This window comes from Gobio gobio (assembly GCF_949357685.1).
Source record: "Gobio gobio genome assembly, chromosome: 2".
Taxonomy (NCBI): Eukaryota; Metazoa; Chordata; class Actinopteri; order Cypriniformes; family Gobionidae; genus Gobio; species Gobio gobio.
The window spans coordinates 4,556,982-4,575,281 of NC_137098.1; the positions used below are offsets into that span (position 1 = coordinate 4,556,982).

An 18,300-nucleotide genomic window follows, 5' to 3' on the forward strand; every position below is an offset into this window, starting at 1 on the left:
ATAATATATTTTCAAGACTCTTGTGATGATACATCGACTTACAATAGGTTGAATGACACGTCTGCCATAGCCTGACGGGGTCTGTATCATTTTTAATCGTACTTTTAAACTTCGGGTTTCGGGTAGTAACCCGAGAACAAAAAGAACTACAAAATTCGACTGCTTTACGGCATATACGTCACTTCCACCACCACCTCCACTTCCTTAAATTCGGACGTGCGAGCCCAACTATCATTTGTTTGATGTTATAGTCATGGCCGAAGCAGCACAGAAAAATAAGAAAGCAAAGGTTTTGTCGGAGGAAAGCAAAAAGAGGAAACGAGAAAGTGATGGGATTAAAGGCAGGACGAGGATCAACATTGGCCAGCGTTTGCTCGTTGGAGGAGGGGCTACATTCTTGCAAGTAAATACATAAGATGTACAAAATCATATTTTAGGATACCTAACATGTCTGTGATATTGGTTTATTTGTCTTGCCTCAAGCTATAATGCAAATCGATTTTTCAAATTTTCAGATTCATCTATGGTAGCTTGATATTATAATATTGACGATATATGGTTATTACCTACCACTCAAACACTGAATTGAAGTATCATATAGATTCTGTAAAACGGGAACCAATAGACTAGGCTACTATAATGACGCTGGCTTGTAAACGTGAGCATCGCGATCATTTGGCGTTTGAAAAAAAATAAAACGCATGAAATTATATTCATACGACATGCTGAAACATGTGCCACTGTACCTGGGATGAAGACATTTCACACGCGACGAAAGCAGAACACCTGCATGTGAAATCCTGCAGTGTTCAGGGCTATCATAGTGTCATGTCAATAAATGCACGTGCGATGCATCCCCTGATGTAGAATGACAGAGTTTACGACAGTAGTAGAGGACAATACTGTTTCCCAACTGTAGGGGGACCCAGAGAGCAAAACCTACCTAGTGCTGCTTTAAAACATCAAAGCTTCCCACAAATGCACGCTGCAAATGACCATTAAGTTACATGCAACACATACACATGGATTTGTAAGCTCACTGTTACACAAATGCATATACTGTATATCCTGTGACATCTATAATTAATTGTCTATGGCACAGCCATTTTTGAGCGAGATGCTAACGGTCTAATCAGATTCAATGATCTATGCTAAGCTATGCTAAAAGTGCTACCGGAGATCGGCTGAACGGATTCCAAAACGGTAAAACTCGACTGTTTAACTCTAGGGGAGTTGGAAAATGAGCTTATTTTCAAAAACAGTGGAGTGTTCCTTTAAAGGGTTAGTTCACCCAAAAATGAAAATTCAGTCATTAATTACTTACCCTCATGTCGTTCGACACCCGTCAGACCTCCGTTCATCTTCAGACACAAATGAAGATATTTTAGTGTAAATCTGATGGCTCTGAAAGGCCTCCATTGTCAAGCAATGTAATTTGCACTCACAAAACCCATAAAAGGGACTAAAGACGTCATTACAAAGTCCATCTCACTACAGTGGTTCTACAATAATTTTATGAAGCGATGAGAATAGTTTTTGTGCGCAAAGAAAAAATCAAAATAGCGACTTTATTCAACTTTATTCTGGGCCTCAGTCGTGAACTCATGAAGCACCGTCATGACGCATGCGCGAGAATATGATACAGGAAATGCACACTTTAGCACCATTTTGAGCACTACACCAAGACCTAAAGCACGATCAATGTAGAATTCATTAGCTTAGATACGCGCGTCTTCCTCTGCTTGTAAACAAAGCTCCTCGCTTCCGGGTCATGTGTCAGAACGCCGGCTCTATTCTCATGCATGCATCGTGGTGCTTCATGAGTATAAAGTTGAATAAAGTCGCTATTTTGATTTTTTGTTTGCGCACAAAAACTATTCTCGTCGCTTCATAACATTATTGTAGAGCCACTGTTGTGAGATGGACTTTGTAACGACGTCTTTAGAACCTTTTATGGGTTTCGTGAGTGCAAATTACATTGCTTGCCAATGGAGGCCTTTCAGAGGCATCAGATTTCAACAAAAATATCTTCATTTGTGTCTGAAGATGAACAGAGGTCTGACGGGTGTCGAACGACATGAGGGTGAGTAATTAATGACAGAATTTTAATTTTTGGGTGAACTAACCCTTTAATATATGGACAAAGGTAGGAAGTCACAAAGGCTCATGAAAAACAAAAACTTTTCTTCAAATTGTGACTGAATTACACAGAAAACAAGTAAAGCGCTCCTTTAATAATCACTGATTCAGTGTGAGACTACAGAAGAGCCAATGGCACATTTAATAAGAGTAGAATATTTACATTCTCCCTATAAAACGTCTCGGTTACGTATGGTAACCCTCGTTCCCTGAAGGAGGGAACGGAGACGTACGTCGGACGTACCGACGAATTGGGATCACTTCTGGGAGCCCCTATCAGCTTCGAGCTATCTAGAACCGGCCAATGAACAATTGGCGTACGAGATTTGCATCTCGCGCTCCGCCCCGCGCCGCGGGTATAAACAGGAAGCGAGAGCGAATGCGCGCTGTTTTTCACTGAGGAGCCAAACGTAGTGGCTCAACCTGCAGTGATGGTACAGCAACTGTGGCGACGGGACGTACGTCTCCGTTCCCTCCTTCAGGGAACGAGGGTTACCATACGTAACCGAGACGTTCCCATTCAGTCGGTCACGTTCGACGTACGTCGGACGTACCGACGAATTGGGATCCCCTATGGAAAACGCCATAGTTACTACCACTTCCAGCGCCCAGCGATGAGCCCCTCAAACCCCGATCTGATGCGGGCGGGGATTCGGCGCTTGCGACGGCGCTTGCCACCTGGCTTGGCAGGGGCCTGAGCGGGCTGGACATCCTTCCCACGGCCAGCCCCACGCCGTCGGCTGGTGTTAGGCTGCTGCGGTGCCTTGGCGGGGGCGGCGGCGGGTGGACGTCCTCGGCGACGAGTAGCCGGAGGCGCTGCCGCCGCCGGCGGGGTGGAGGCAGCAGCGGGCCGCCGGGGCAGGATGTGCTTGATCGCCTCCGTCTGCTTCTGGGCGGCCGAGAACTGTTGGGCGAAGCTCTCGACCGCGTCGCCGAATAACCCAGCTGACGAGATGGGGGAGTCCAGGAACCGATATTTATCGGTCTCCCTCATATCAGCCAGGTTAAGCCAGAGATGCCGCTCCTGGACCACAAGTGTGGACATCGCCTGACCAATGGCACGGGCGGTGACTTTCGTCGCCCGGAGGGCGAGGTCCGTCGCCGTCCGGAGCTCCCGGAGGAGCTCTGGGTCAGGCCTACCCTCGTGCATGTCAAGGAGTGCTTGGGCCTGGTGGACCTGAAGCAACGCCATGCCATGCAAGGCGGACGCAGCCTGTCCGCAAGCCTTGTAAGCCTTCCCGGTCAGACCGGAAGAGAACTTACAGGCTCGGGACGGGAGACGTGGGTCACCGCACCAGTTAGAGGTGGTCGCCGGACACAGTTGCATCGCGACGGCGCGCTCCACTGGCGGGATTCCCACGTAACCCTTGGCTGGTCCGCCGTCGAGGGTAGTGAGGGGGGAGGAGTCACTCGGCCGGTTTCTGGCAGAAAAAGGTGCCGTCCACGACCTCGTGAGCTCCTCATGCACCTCCGGGAAGAAAGGTGTCGGGGCGGGACGCTGAGAACCAGCGCGACCCGCCCCCAGGAACCAATCGTCCAACCTAGAGGGTTAGGGACACGGTGGAGGGTTCCACACGAGCCCAACCCTTTCGGCGGCCCGGGCAAGCATAGCAGTCATCTCAGGGTCCGGGGCAGCCGTTGCCACTCTCCCAGAGGGAAGCAGTACAGCTGACCCTTCATCCTCTGAGGACTGAAACTCCCCCTCCGATGCAGCGATCGACATCTGTTCGTCCGCTGGAGCTCCAAAAGTCACCACTGGTCTCCCGTGGGAGGGTCCAGCGGGTTCTCTTGGAGGCTCTACCGGCTGCGGAGCAGAGGGAATAGGGGCCTGCGGAGGTTCACTCGGCGGGTTTGCCCTAAACGTAATCCTCAGATCACCCTGGCCATCCGAAGAAGCAGGTCCACCCGGGTTAGGGGTAGACCTGGTTCGTGGGATGGGTAAGGGGACTCCCCCAGCCCGGAGGTAGGAGAGTCTCGATCTTAGCTCCGATATAGTCATGTTCCCGCAGTGGGAACATGAACTATCCACAAACGCCGCCTCAGCGTGCTGTGTGCCCAAACACGTGAGACAGCGATTGTGACCGTCAGTAGGGGACAGGGAACGACCGCATCCAGAAACGCACGGATGGTAAGACATCTTGAAAAAGACGTCACGTCACCCGTGAAGCTCTTTTGTGAGGAAACGCTCTGTGCTTAAGCACTCAGGGGGAAACGCGACAGCGCACGGGATTGTTAGTGCAGCCCGTGCCTGTACTCAGCAGGAAAACGCCCAACCAGACCAACAGTGTTGCTGTGACAACAGCAGTTTTCTCTGCTCGCAGAGGCAGCCGATGAGTCAGCGCGGATCCCGCTGAAGTGTGCCGTTCCTCCAACACGCGTCTCCTCTGGATTCTCCGGTACTCTAGCCGTCTTGCTGATAGCAGCGATATACTCAAAACAATGTTTTGGAGTCGTCTTCATATGCCGTTTGGCTCCGAAGTGAATGACAGCGTGCATTCGCTCTCGCTTCCTGTTTATACCCGCGGCGCGGGCGGAGCGCGAGATGCAAATCTCGCACGCCAATTGTTCATTGGCCGGTTCTAGATAGCTCGAAGCTGATAGGGGCTCCCAGAAGTGATCCCAATTCGTCGGTACGTCCGACGTACGTCGAACGTGACCGACTGAATGGGAAGTTAGGTTTTTGCATATTACTGTTGTTAATAAAAGTTAATTTTATCTGCATATCAACTCAAGCTCAATGCTTCACTCTTAAATTTCCAATAAACAAACATGCAATATTATTAGTAACTGCACTTATTAAGAAAACAACGCAAAACAATAGTAATTTTATGATTAAATTAACTTTATGATAAATTTTTTCTCCAGCGCTGGTGCTCTCAAATGTTAGTCTGAGCCCTGAAATAAATCAATAAAAAGTATTTATGCCTGTAATAATAATAATAAATAAAAATTTTTTTGATTAGTGCTGGTGTGAATAGTTATAAGTTATAAGGTAAAAAGCATACTGTAATGTGAATAGATATCAATGTCATACCACTGTTCTCTCAGAGGAGTTTGTGTGGTTTTGAGTTATGTTTGTCCTGATGAAGCAACTCCATATCTCATTTCGTGGAGGACACTTAAGGGGTAATGCTGTTTCTCTACTTCCACAATCATGTAGGTCAAAGCACCAGAGCCAAGTCATATAACAAAGACTGTTTTAACGTCTCTCCAGAGAAATGGAGAAACATGGAGAATGCAGTAATGAGTGGAAGTGCTATAACTCCTTCTGTAACCATTATTCTGGTCTGTTGTTTGAACAGAATGACAGACATCTGCTTGCTGTTATTATGATAATTCATGGATTTGTTTCATTGGTAGACAATAACAAATTGTGAATAGCTAACACTTTACTATTTAGTTGTTTTAAATGCAATCTATACTGTACACAGCATAATTTTTTACATTTTCTGAAGAGTAAGGGGTTCTTATCCATGCAAAACGTTGCAGGTCTAAGTGGTTTCCAGGGGATTTCTATCTGATTTCTAAGATGTTGTTAGCTAGTTTTTAGGTTGATAGCATGATCTCGGTGGTTACTTGACGTTTACTTAGATTAAGTCTAAAGAGCCCACCTGTCTGTGTGATAGTCTAGGGATGGTTACACCAGCTGTAAGTTACAACTTATCCTAGCCGTGAATGGGCACTTCGTTTATGCACTATACTAAATATTTGAGTTTTGTGCCATTGAACTTAGTTGAAGCATAACCGTATTTATAAACTAAATATTTACGGAAGCCTCCAAAATGCAGTAATGGCTGGAATAATGAGCTCATGTTTTGCCTGACAGATATTAATCCTTCAGTTCAATTACATATGAGATGTAATTTATGTGCTCTTCTGTGAAAAATTATTTGCAGCTCTTTGGCACAGTGTCATTTGCGATCGATGCTTTTTTTCTTATCAAAGAGACTCAAATAACTCTGTCGTTTTTTTATCATTCAGTCAAGTGTTATACATCATTATAATCTGTTAAGTTTCTGTTAAGTTTAATTTCTTAAAGCAAGGGCTGATTGCAAGGTAGGCTTTATTCTGTTAAGTTTATTCTGTTAGCATCTATATTAATATTAAACGCACAAAGACCGTTTAAATATGAATCCTGCTGCATGTCATACACGCAAGACTGTTTAGACAAGATTTATTTGGCCTGTTTTGGACAGATTATAACGTGTTTATTGTAAAATAGCCTAGTATCACATCAATAAAGCTTTTATTCGCAAATGTCTGCTCAGATGCTATAAATATAGTACCAGTCAAACGTATTTTTCTTCATATTGATGTTTAAATATTATAGTCTAATGTTATTTTTTTAAATTTAATATCAAAGTTTATTTTATCGAGTTAATATCGAGTTTTGTCTTGTAGAAAGTGAATTGCTTTCTTTAAAGTGAATTTCGTTTTGTATAAATTGTATCTTAATTATTTATTATTTAACTTTTTAGCATGAGACTACTTTCAAAAACAAAACAAAAAATTAAATGTAGAAAAAAATGCTCTTAGTAATTTTTGTCTTGTTTCTAGTCTTAATATTTAAACATTCTTAAATCAAGATGCATTTACTAGATAAGAACAATATAATGTCCTTTGTCCTGCTGCTCTCAGTCACATAGGTACCTGAAGCTCATTCCTTATGCCATTATGCAGCTCATTATGCGGGCTATTGTGTTCTTTTGTCCTCTCAGGTGATACTCATCATTATTCATTAGAGATCACGCCTCCTCGCATACTGGCTGTGTGAAGAAAAACTGTCTTACAAATTTTAAATCAGTGTATTGTTTTATGTGAATGAGTAGGCTCAATGATTCTCACATCAGTTCGAAGCAAAAACTCTAGGCAAATACACCCATTAGTCAAAAGTATTGTGAACACATATCTATTGTGTGTTTTGAGGCCTTAATTTAAAATTTTTTTTTTTAGTTTTTTCAAAAATCATGCATAAACATTTTTCTGTCAAAAATACAAGCATGTACATACATGTTGCTCACATATTATGGTAGCCCAGTTTGTGCTGAATACAGTGTAATTACTAGGGATGCCACAATTCTCAATATAATATTGAACCGTTCGGTACGGCATTCACGGTTCAATACGCGCTTGTGAATTGCGTTTTTTTCGGTTTCGCATTTAATTAATTCTTTTTCTACAAATTCTATCATTTGCCTCCATCCCAATACTGAACAACGCGACATACATTCACATCACACGTTAGTGGTAGAGTTATACTCACAGAACACTAGAGTTATTCACAATCACCAAAGTTCATTATTTGCATGCGTTTTAAAGCCTTGCCGGCTCATTGGCGTGCGCGGTTTGAAACATGCGCTTTTCCGAGCGCGAGCACTAAACACCTGTCAAACACGTGATTACTGGACTAAGTAGTCGTCTTACTGCGCTAATACTGTCAAATACACAAAAGGTTAACATAAACACAGTCGGTTATGTCTAAAGTGAAAGTAAAATCGGCGTGTGTCTGTATATTAGATGCGTGCAGGTCTTAAATTGACAGCAGCGCAGCCTATAGGGAACACGCTGTCCTTAAAGGGACAGTTCACCTATAAAATTGTGTCATTATTTACTCACTCTAATATTGTTCCAAACCTGTATTAATTTCTCGATGACAGAATTTTCATTTTTGAGTGAAATATCCCTTTAATGTTAATACAACAACAAAAGACAAAGAGAAAATCACCCACTGCTCTTGACTGAAAAACTAATACAGTAGCTTTAATAAGAATCAGTGTATATTTTATAGTGAAGTCTATGTAGTGTTTTATTTTTACATTCATTCATTCAATTTCATACTTAAAGAGGCTATATGCGTTTTTCTGAAATTTAAACTCGCGACTGACACCTGTGGCCAAAAAACAGAACTGCTCTTATTTTCTGCTCGCTCTCGCAGCGGTGGTGACGTCACATCCGCAGACAGCGCGGGAAAAAACGACCCGCCAGAAAATAGGAAAAATAGGATACAGGCTTATAGGTGCACCCACTGTGAGCGGACAAGGTGTCAGTATGCTCATCAGGAGATGTTTGAGTCATAAATGGTAAAATACAAAGGCTATTGTTACGTTTATTTTGGGGAAAAAGTTGCATATAGCCCCTTTAAATGCTGCTGTACAGCTCTGAGCTGCCAGTGTAAATCTTTATATATATTTATATTATACAATACACTAGGAATGTGTTCAAGGGTTTTTTTAAGTAAAGTTTTAAGTTTAAGTAAGGTTTTTCAATTCTTTTAAGTAAAATAAAGAAAGAGTATTGCAAAAAAAGAAGAAGTATTTTTTCTCTTTAAGCTCTTGCTGTTCCTGTCGCCTAAGAATAGAATAACAAAAAACTGATGTGACAAGCCATCAGAACCGAACCGAACCGAAAACCGTGGTTAAAAACCGAGGGATGTATTGAACCGTGGACTAACTGTATTGTTGCATCCCTAGTAATTACACTTTTGCCATTAATATGTTTATAAGCAAACTGAAAAAAACACAAATGTCAGAGCATGTCAAGACTTCTAAAGGGCCCCAAAACAGCTCAGACTCCTAGGGGTTAAACCGTGCACTTTCATTTGTGCATGCCAATTTGAGCTAAGTAGACCAATCACAACAGACTGACCCATCTGACCAATCAGAGCAGAGTAGATCAATCACAACAGACTTGGCCATCTGACCAATCAGAGCAGAGTAGATCAATGTGACCAGTTCTGGCATGTGACTGTTTTTATCTTAATCGTTACCCTGTTGTTTTTGTAGAGAGCTCTCCTGATGGACTTCCAAATTATGAAGTTGTTCATCCTGTCAGAGTGGACTCATCAGGACATTTTTTGTCCAATCTTGTGTCGCACCGCGTGAGTCGAATTCAGAGGAGAGAGACGGCAAAAAACAAAGAGAGCCTGGCCCAGGTTTTCTACCATCTGCAGTATGGTGGGCAGGACCTGCACTTTAACCTCACCCTAAACCCTCAACTACTAGCGCCTGGGTTCCTCACTGAACGGAGATACGGTGGCCTGCAAGGGTCTACATTACACGGTCATGGCCACTCGCTCTGCTACTTCCTGGGAGATGTCCGGAGCAGTGCACTGGCGGGGGGGCAAGCGGCTGTAAGCACCTGCAATGGCCTGGTGAGTCAAGCATGTTTGTATTTGGATGTTTCACAGTATGTTCCACAGGTGGGACGCCTTTTTCGTATCATATATTTAAGTAATTATCATAAATTAGGTATCATTTGAAAGCTTACAAACTCAAAATTCATCCTGTGAAAAATGTTTTGAAATCGGACATTGTGTTACCATGGAAATGGTACTCTAAATTATTCAAGCGGGCTCCTCCCCTAGTAGGCGGCGTCATGTTTCATATTACAACAATGGCTGTCAAAAGATTAATCGCGATTAATCGCATCCAAAATAAAAGTTTGTGTTTACATAATATATGTGTGTGTACTCTGTTAATTATCATTTATATATAAATACACACACATTCATGTATATATTTAAGAAATATTTGCATGTATATACTGTATATACATTTATATAATCTATAATATATATTAGGGATGTGACGGTGAGGAAATTTTCCCACCGGTTAATTGATGTGTGACAACACCGGTAATACCGGTATCACCGGCGGAGGCTTTTAAATCACTAATTCTATCTAACCGAAAGTAACATGCACACGACCGCTCTGAACTGAAAACGCGCCAGTGCGCGCACACCGTGAATGACAGCTCGTCTGTAAATGCGCGCTCTGTGAGGCCATGGGTGCGTCTCAATCAGTTCCCTAGTTCAGAATCAGTAGTCAGGGCACTGATCAAGCATTGATCAGTCTATGATTGAGATGCACGCCATGAATGCACACTGTTAGTTCGCCCGTAAAGCCTCGTTTATACTCGACGCGCCCGCACGAGCGCGAGGGTGCGCGCGGCAAAAATAAATGTGCGCAGTCAGCGTAGCGCGGAGGCTCGCACTGCGGAGCCAGGCGAAAGTAAACAATGTGCGCTCTGTGCGGCCGTGCACATTTTACTTTCGGTTTTTAATTAGCGCCAATTCGGCTGCGGGTTGCTTGAATTGTGGGTTCATTAGCCTATTATTTTTAATGAAAAACACAACAACAAAACAAATGACAAACTCCCTTAAATAGGCGCTTTTACGTTTCGCTTTGAAACCAAATCTTCCGTGATCATCTACGTCAGCTCCTCACTCTTAAATCTGATGAATGACTCCTGCCGCCTCCGAGACTCACGGTCGGATCCTGCTTTATTAAGCAGATACGTTCAGTTTTTATTTGTATTTGTATTTCTGTTCTCTAACTGAACTAAATTATTTTATTACTATAAAAAAAAAAAAAAAAAGACGGTGGGCGGTGCCACGGTGGGCAAGTGATGTAACCGGTGTTGAGTCTGGACACCGGTAACACCGGCAACACCGACTATCGTAGCAAGCCTAATATATATCAATATAAATGTTTTTTATATATAAAAATAATATTTTTTTCTTAAATATATACATGCTTGTGTGTGTATTTATATATAAATAATAATTAACAGAGTACACACACATATATTATGTAAACACAAACTTTTATTTTGGATGCGATTAATCGCGATTAATCTTTTGACAGCCCTACTACTTTATAATTAAAATCTTTTCCAATCTTGACAAAACACATATCGTCGGAAAGGTCTGAGTCTCAAGGGTCCATATTTTGTGATGGAAGTGATATTTGGATAGAAATTTACAGGAAAATGCATCAAAAAAATAATCAATGGAATTTGAATGACACCCGGTGGCTATTTTTGGTACAGCGCCTAAACAAAATCTCATGGGGACTTCAATTTTTGTGATATAAACTTCAAATTTGGAACACAACTTGGTTAGACATATGGCTTTGATTTTATCGTAATTGTATAGTAAAAAAATTTTTGTAAAATATATATTTTGTATGAAATAAAAAAGATTTAGTACAATATTTTCATTTACAGTAGATTTAAACTTCCATAACTTATTCATACTTTCACTTCAGCAATAATCTGCAGAGTGTCTTCTCTAAAACAAGACCAAACTTTGGTTTATATTCCAAAGCATTCTTGAATTACATCCCTTTAAGTTTGGATAGTACATTTTCATGGGGGGGGGGGGGGTTCTTCTGATTGGCTGTGATTTTGTATCGATTTGGTTGCAAGTGCAGTGCTTTTGCTGAGAGACTCCGCCCAAACGCTCTTCTGATTGGCTGTGATTTAAGATTATTTGGTTGCGAGTGCAGTGCTCTTGCTGAGAGACTCCGCCCACACGCTCTTCTGATTGGTTGTGATTTTGGATTATTTGGTTGCGAGTGTAGTGTGTTTTCAGAGAGACTCCGGGGGTTAAAGGTTAGAGTTAAGGTTAAAGCTGTGATTGTTTGGAAGGAATGTTGTTTCAGGCCGAGCAAACGATGTTGATACAAGTGATCCAGAAAAATGTCGTACTTGGGACTCCACTTAGTCTAGACAATAATCTTACCCTGTTGTTACATGTTCCTTGGTTTTGTGTTTCTTGTGTTTCATGAGTTTTGGACCTGGCCTATCCTGACCACTCTACTTTGTATAGAATATTAGGAACAGAAAATACACTTCAAAATTAAAGTCCAAATAGCGAAGTAGTTTAGTATATATAGCATATATACTATATATAAATGCTCATTTTATTATATTTAGTTTAATTTGACAGCTGAGTAATAATAAGTAAGTGCCAAAAAATACAACAGCAGTGAATGTGTGCTTAAGCTGTTTAATTTTGTGTCATGTTGCTTTGACCTTCTATTCTCTCTAGACAGGGCTGTTCAAGCTCTCAGAGGAGGAATTCTTCATCCGTCCGCTGGAGAAAGCACAAGAAGAGTCGGCCCCACAGGCTCACGCCATCTATAAGCGACATGCTGTCCAATCAGAACGCCAGCCTCTGTCCGGGGAGCACGCGGCCAACACAACCTGTGGGGTCAGAGGTGAGACTTTCGGATCATTTTGCCCAGATGTTCTTCAAGATTGAGGCTGCTTTCACACCTACCTTGTTTGGTCCGGATTTTCTGACTTTTCAGTTTGGTCCGAATCAAAATTACAGATGTGAAACCTCCCCTGACCACGGGCCGGACCAAACAGACGAAATTTGGTCCGACGAAAAGAGGTCAAACTGAACAAAGGTTCGGTTCGGTTCGTTTCTAGTGTGAAAGCATTTTCTGTATGGTTCGTACTTTCCGACCATTTACAGGAAGTTCCTGTTTATTTTTAAATATTATAATGTTATTTTTTAAAATTTCATCTCGGCTACATTGATTATGAAATATGAAAAGATGCGCAATCTGTCAGAAGACAGAAGGTCACAAATGATTTTGACCATTTTATTAAGTTTTGTTTTGTAGAAAGCCTTTCTTTAAAGTAAATTTAGTTTTGTATAAATTGTATCTTAATCAATGTTTCATCAGATAATTGCCTGGATTTAATAAATAAGAAGCAAATAGTCTATAGCAGACAATAATCGCGGGAGCGATCACATGTTTTGCACGTGAACTGGAGCGCGTCTCAAATAAACCAGGCTACTTGTCTCACAAACATGAGAAATATGTGTATAAAGCTTGAAATGTCCACTTTTAAACGCAACGAAAAACAGGAAAACACATGTTGTCCAATTTACTTAATCGTATTATTTGTGATCTACACAACAAATTTGTGTTTCTCTTCTAAACTTGATTTCATTGCTTTCGATTAATGTAATTCTCTAAAATGTGCAATCTACTAGATTCAATTATTTGGGGTTAATGTGAACCAATTAAGTACTCGAAAATGATTTTTGCTGAAACTGTAGTTCCCAGCATGCTTTGCTTTGGACTTGACGACTAGAGTAAAATTGTTGAAATTAAGTGTTATTTTATGTGTTTTTGGGCAAAATGAGAAAAAGGGGGAGACTTTATATTGTTTATTAGTGTTTAATGTTTAATTATGTTGGAATTATTCGAACCATTTAAAATACACTGGGTTACCATAGTGGAGAAGAGCGGAGCGATTGCTTAGGCTGTGGACTGACTCAGCACACGTCATTAAAGAGCATTTCACTCTTAGCACGTATATGATGTGCTATTGCTGGCAAATATAATGTAAGCTACTGAGTACAGTGTTATAGATCAGTCAAGTGACAACAAAAATAAACATGCATGTTTTGATTAAAGAGGCAGGGTCTCAAGCCCCCATGTGCACTTTAGAGACAGAGCGACACGCGACATATTCTGAAGGCCACGCCCACCGGGGGGGAAACAATCAAACCGTCTCCATTGACTTTGTATTGCGTGAGGCTGCCTCCTTGTCATTTCGGACTTATTAAAAAAAACTGAACAATTTATAAAAGCTGATATGTGACAAAGTGAACTGCAAACAAGCTAAACAAAACCCAGAGGCAAAAACCCAGACGTTTTTATAAGCTGTTGACCCAAAAAACGAGCGTTTAAGGACAAAAAAGTGGATTCAGGCCATTGAGACAGAGCGCGACAGGTCATATTACACTGAGAACTACGGCGACTAGAGGGAACAAAATCAACGACAGGAAATATCATATATAAAACGGACATTTGGATATTTGACTTAACAGTGACAAAATGTTTACTGCACACATACACATACTGAGACACACTGAGTGTCAGGATCCCAAAATTGACCCATTCTTCAGCTGAAGCTTCCCTTCGTATTGCCTGTATCCACTTTTATCTTCTTAAACGCTCGTTTTTTTGGGTCGACAGCTTATAAAAACTTATTTCTGTGTTTTTTAGCTTGTTTGCTGTACACCTTGTCACATATCAGCTTTTATACATTGTTCTGTTTTGTGTTATAAGTCCAAAATGACAAGGATGCAGCCTCACGCTATGCAAAGTCAATGGAGAGCGTTGGATTGTTTCCCCCCCCGGTGGGCGTGGCCTAAATACGCTCTGTCTCTATTGTTGTTAGGGAGCCATATTAAAATCATTGTGAGACTACTCAATTTCGGTTACTTAAAATTACTTAATTCCATTATGTTGAAATTATGTGAACAAATGATGTTTGTTTAACTTAAAGGTCCTGTTCTTCGCGATTCCATTGTTCAAACTTTAGTTAGTGTGTAATGTTGCTGTTAGAGCATAAATAATACCTGTAAAATTATAAAGCTCAAAGTTCAATGCCAAGCGAGATATTTTATTTAACAGAAGTTCCCTTTCAAAGCCTACAGCGAACGGCTGGCTTGGACTACATCCTGGTACTTCCTTCTTTAATTACGTCAGTAGAGCAGTAGAACAGACTAACCTCCGCCCACAAAGAAACGCAAAAAAGGGGGCGCGGTCTTGTTGCTGTCCCACGTAGAGAAGCGGACGGTCGCGTGGAGAAAAGGAACTGTTGCGTTGAGTGTGTTTATCGCCATGTCATCGAGACGCTGTTATTTTCATCCAGGAGTCAAATCACCTTTGTTTGGCTTTCCCAGGGACGCTGTAGAGATTATTGAACGCATACATCGCTCCGTTAAGAGGCGTGACCTTTCCAACGTGCGCTAAGCTGCTGTCAAATTACAACACAGGAACCGCTTTCACGTGCGCTAAGCTGTGGTCGAATCACAGCACAGGAACCGCTTGCACAATCAGAACTCGTTACGTATTTCTGAAGGAGGGACTTTATAGAACAAGGAAATCACCAGCCGTTTTTAGGACAGTGGAAACAGCGGTATACAGATAAGTAAATAGTGTGAAAAATACTGTGTTTTTTTACACGCGAAACATGAACACATGTTATATTGCACACTGTAAACACAATCAAAGCTTCAAAAAACACGAAGAACGGGACCTTTAATTGATTCATGTGGAACCGATGTACATGATTAAATCATGTAAATCCAACACACCATTTTTTTCAGTGTAGTCCAGCAATGCGCACTGTTCAATAGAGGCGGCGATATGCCTCCGTTCATTCATTCTTGTCAAAGACGCTGATGTCAGACGCACGTCCGTTTACAAGCCAATCAATGTCCAGATGCCGCCCACATGATGATGACGAGTGGACGCAAGTGTGTCATGTTCAGTTCTTTAGTGCGCTCGCATAATTGCGAACTAAACCAAAACTAACCGAATGTATAAAATGTATCAAAACATGAACTTCGGTTCGGACCTTGGTGCGGACTTTCAGGTGTGAAAACGCCCTAAATCTCTTCCTTCACTTCATCAGTGTGATTTGCTTGACTCTCTTGAGATCCTTTAGGAGAGGCCGAGCAGCTGGAGAGGCAGAGGGAGCGCTGGGAGAGGCGGCAGCGGCGCAGGCGGATCAGACAGCGCTCCATAAGCACGGAGAAGTGGGTGGAGACTCTGGTAGTGGCTGATCCTAAAATGGTGGAGTACCATGGGAGCAAAGGAGTTGTGAGCTATGTGCTCTCCGTCATGAATATTGTGAGTAACAGTCCTATCTAAGAATAATTCATGGCAAGCTTCACTATAACTGTTACTCATATTAGTCTCAACCCTTAAAGGGGCAGTAGGCGATTTATGAGAAACGCTGTTGATATTTGAAATCAAACAAACGAGTCACACCCCTATCTTGATAGCTCCGCCCACAAAATTAACAAAAATGCTTTGCAGCACAAGCACCTCCCCCCTCATGAGTGGACACGCCCCTTACTGCTGATTGGCTGCAAGTGTGTTTTGATGCTCGGTCCGATCCACTTTCAACAGTCTGTTGTGATTGATCTGCTCTGCTCTGATTGGTCAGATGGCCCAGTCTGTTGTGATTGATCTACTCTGCTCTGATTGGTCAGATGGCCCAGTCTGTTGTGATTGATCTACTCTTCTCTGATTGGTCAGATGACCTAGTCTGTTGTGATTGATCTACTCTGATCTGATTGGTCAGATGGCCCAGTCTGTTGTGATTGATCTACTCTGCTCTGATTGGTCAGACGGCTCAGTCTGTTGTGATTGGTCTACTCTACTCTGATTGGTCAAATGGCCTAGTCTGTTGTGATTGATCTACTCTGCTCTGATTGTTCAGACGGCCCAGTCTGTTGTGATTGGTCTACTCTGCTCTGATTGGTCAGACGGCCCAGTCTGTTGTGATTGGTCTACTCTGCTCTGATTGGTCAGACGGCCCAGTCTGTTGTGATTGGTCTACTCTGCTCTGATTGTTCAGACGGCCCAGTCTGTTGTGATTGATCTACTCTGCTCTGATTGGTCAGGCATTATGCAAATTTGTTACAAACCTGCACTGACGACTCGTTTTTTGCGTGCACTTTGATCTTTTTTCATGCACTTGATACTGTTGTTTGGACTGTTCATCCAGCTTATGTTAATCTGCTAAGTAGTGACAACTTGTAATCATAAGATCCCAGTTATGATTAAACTTGTTTCTAAAGTGAATCATTTGTCAGTCATGTTCCCCCTTAGTTTCCACTTTGCCAGGAACACCCACAAAATAATTTCAAATCCACATATTTCCTTTGTTTTCCTTCTTAAGTCTGATATGCTGTTTCAGACTATCCTCATTTCCTCCCTTCAGTTTTCACCTCGCTGACTCTCCTCAAATAGCAACAATGTGCCTTTAGGCAGCAGCACAAGTCAGCTGACCGTGTTACTGATCCAGTCTGTTAGGTACATTTTCCAAAATATACTCTGTATGCTTTGTCTGGCTTCTGTTTTTGAGGAGGGAAAAGCCCCTCGGGGGGAAAAAATGTTTTCCATTCCAGACACTTGGTTGGTATTGAAGAGCATTTTATGAAGGGGAAACATTCCATTATCCTCAGTTTCCTGTCGGGCAGCTTCTCCTGTCAGGCTGTCCTGCTGTTGGCAGGGTTTTGGTTCTGGCATTATAAACTCATCACTGCTGTATTTCAGTTGTTTTTATGTATTGTTGAGCAGAATGGCCGTCACTAAGGCTTCTTCCCAGCCTTCCTAAAAAAAACTGTGATTAACTCCATAATCTGTACACTAATTCAGGATCGCTTCAGTCCCCTTTAAAACATATGAAACTGGCGACAGGCTCCGGCTTCACAAGGTGTGTGTGTTCATCTGAGCCTCATTGGTCTGTCACCGCTCGTTACTGTCAAAATATTTGAGATGACTAGGGCTGCCACTAACGACTATTTTTATATCGATTAATCTATCAACTAATTTGACGATTAATCTGTCGACTAATTTGTCGATTAATCTATCGACTAATTTGTCGATTAATCTATCGACTAATTTATCGATTAATCTATCGACTAATTTATCGGTTAATCTATCGACTAATTTATCGATGAATCTATCGACTAATTTATCGATTAATCTATCGCCTAATTTGTCGATTAATCTATCGCCTAATTTATTGATTAATCTATCGACTGATTTATCGATGAAACTATCGACTAATTTATCGATTAATCTATCAACTAATTTATCAGTTTATTTATCGACTAATTTATCGATTAATCTATCGACTAATTTATCGATTAATCTATCGACTAATTTATCGATTAATCTATCGACAATTCATCGATTAATCTATCGACTAATTTATCGCTTAGTCTATCGACTAATTTATCGATTAATCTATCGACTAATTTATCGTTTTATCTATCGACTAATTTATCGATTAATCTATCGACTATTTTATCGATTAATCTACCAACTAATTTGACGATTAATCTGTCGACTAATTTATCGATGGATCTATCGACTAATTTATCGATTAATCTATCGACTAATTTATCGATTAATCTATCGACTAATTTATTGATTAATCTATCAACTAATTTATCGCAATAATTTTCAACAATTTTACTTACAAACTTTTAATTTAACTTGCAACGTTGGCCTTCAGTAGTGTACTATAAAAAAGTATAAATGTAAACAAGCCCTTGACAAAACGTAAAACTAAAAGAGTAAAAATGTAAAAAGGTACAAATTTGTAAACCAACATAACAAAAAAAGAGAATATCAGCAAATACTTTTTATATAGAATAGTGTTGTCACGATACCAACATTATGACTTCGATACGATACCAGACTAAAATACCGCAATACCGATACATTACTGAATCGATACCATGGCAAAAAACAGTAAAAGTAGTTGAATAATATGACAGAACTTACTATTCATTGTTTTATCATTATTTTAGGGTTAAAAAACCCT

The 18,300-nt window shown here is 41.3% G+C and overlaps 1 protein-coding gene across 1 annotated transcript in view; it reads left to right on the forward strand.

Annotated features, from left to right (window-relative positions):
* adamts7 (a disintegrin-like and metallopeptidase (reprolysin type) with thrombospondin type 1 motif, 7) overlaps positions 1-18,300 on the forward strand; it is a gene marked incomplete at its 5' end in the record, with an annotated part of 150,489 nt that overhangs the window by 964 nt on the left and 131,225 nt on the right. Inside the window, 3 exons of the mRNA XM_079806532.1 lie at positions 8,922-9,289; positions 11,972-12,140; positions 15,394-15,587. Of these exons, the coding sequence (XP_079662658.1) occupies positions 8,922-9,289; positions 11,972-12,140; positions 15,394-15,587 (731 nt within the window). The remainder of the gene's footprint in view (positions 1-8,921; positions 9,290-11,971; positions 12,141-15,393; positions 15,588-18,300) is intronic.